Source organism: Propithecus coquereli, unplaced genomic scaffold (genome assembly GCF_000956105.1).
Source record: "Propithecus coquereli isolate 6110/MARCELLA unplaced genomic scaffold, Pcoq_1.0 Scaffold576, whole genome shotgun sequence".
Classification (NCBI taxonomy): Eukaryota; Metazoa; Chordata; class Mammalia; order Primates; family Indriidae; genus Propithecus; species Propithecus coquereli.
The window spans coordinates 320,288-321,658 of NW_012151685.1; the positions used below are offsets into that span (position 1 = coordinate 320,288).

At 34.7% G+C, this 1,371-nt stretch overlaps 1 protein-coding gene across 1 annotated transcript in view; it reads right to left on the reverse strand.

The window, feature by feature from the left end:
* Positions 1-1,371, reverse strand: part of ACSS3 (acyl-CoA synthetase short-chain family member 3) — a 193,199-nt gene that overhangs the window by 65,653 nt on the left and 126,175 nt on the right. Inside the window, exon 8 of the mRNA XM_012658161.1 lies at positions 789-894. Coding sequence (XP_012513615.1) covers positions 789-894 — 106 coding nt within the window. The remainder of the gene's footprint in view (positions 1-788; positions 895-1,371) is intronic.

A 1,371-nucleotide genomic window follows, 5' to 3' on the forward strand; every position in this document is an offset into this window, starting at 1 on the left:
CTACATTTGGTGAGGAGGAAAACACATTCCAGATAACCTTGCCACTCTCACATATGTACACAGACATCGAAAGAAAAAGCAGAAAGGGTTTTTTCTTTCTGTTTGTTTGTTCCAAAATTTATATTCTATCCACTTAATAGAAAAATTTGTTTTCCAAGGACCACTTAGTGGGAGGAATATAAAGAATAAACAAAATAAGTAAACAAATAAATTACAAATATAATGGTAGTAATTTTGGAGAAAAATAAATTTCTCTGATTCAAATGCCAGGCAGAAGAGATTAGATTTTATAAACACAACAAGTTTGCCAGAGAATCCTATGAGAGGAGCAGTGCCTTATAGAAAGGACTCTGGAAGCAGTGCACAGGGTATATAAAAAAGCAAAGAGAACAGAGACAAGTGATGAGGGTACTTTAAATTTGGTCAGATGATAATGCTGCTGCCATATCTCAAAGGCAGTGTGAGTACTGAAGGTGGGATGAATCCAACAGACAATTCAAAGGAAAGTCTGAGATTTAGTAACTTACCAGATATAGGAAACAAAGAAGAGAAGATAAAGAGGTCTTTAGTGTTTTATACCTAGGGACCAAGAGAATGGTAGCATCAATGTCACTTATGAAGACATTATTAATAATACAACAATCAAAGAATTGCTTATTTTCACTGAAATCTGAACCAGCTGAATCTTGGTTGATGTCTGATGGTCAAAGCTCAGGATTTCCTCGAAACTCTGCAGTGTTTTTTAGCATTTCTGCATTGTTTATGTACATGCTTGGAAAAATGCTCACCAGTTTGCCACCAATGGTCTAGGACAGGTACTCTGAAGACCTTTTTGGACCATTCCAGGGTCTCCACATCACATCGTTCTCCAGCCACAAATAATGTTTTGAATCTGAATAAAAGAGAGACAGTAAATTCAAATTATTGCTTGAGAATAAATGTAAATAATTTCATCTTCATTTTTAAACCTTGTTGAATCTAACCATATCAATCATGTCAGAGGAAAACAGCCATGTTACCAGTATATCATACTGTAGAATGATGAGAGGTATTACTTGTTTTGGCTCAAATATAACCAAATATACTTAACAGCATTTGAATTAGTTGCCTCAGAAATAGAATTCACTGCTACAGCTTCTCGGTTTTGAAAAGAACAATTGAGTTGATATTTGAAATATACTTGTCACATTTGTCTAATAATCAAAGATAAAAAATATTTTTCCCCTTGATATTATCCATGCTAATTTTAGCTCCAAGTTTGATTGCTGTATTCTACCGAAGGATATACACAAAAATACACTCACTAAGTGTATCAGCTAAGGCAGCAAATAAGCCCATTATCCAAAGTGGGGCACCACAAGAGCAGAAGAA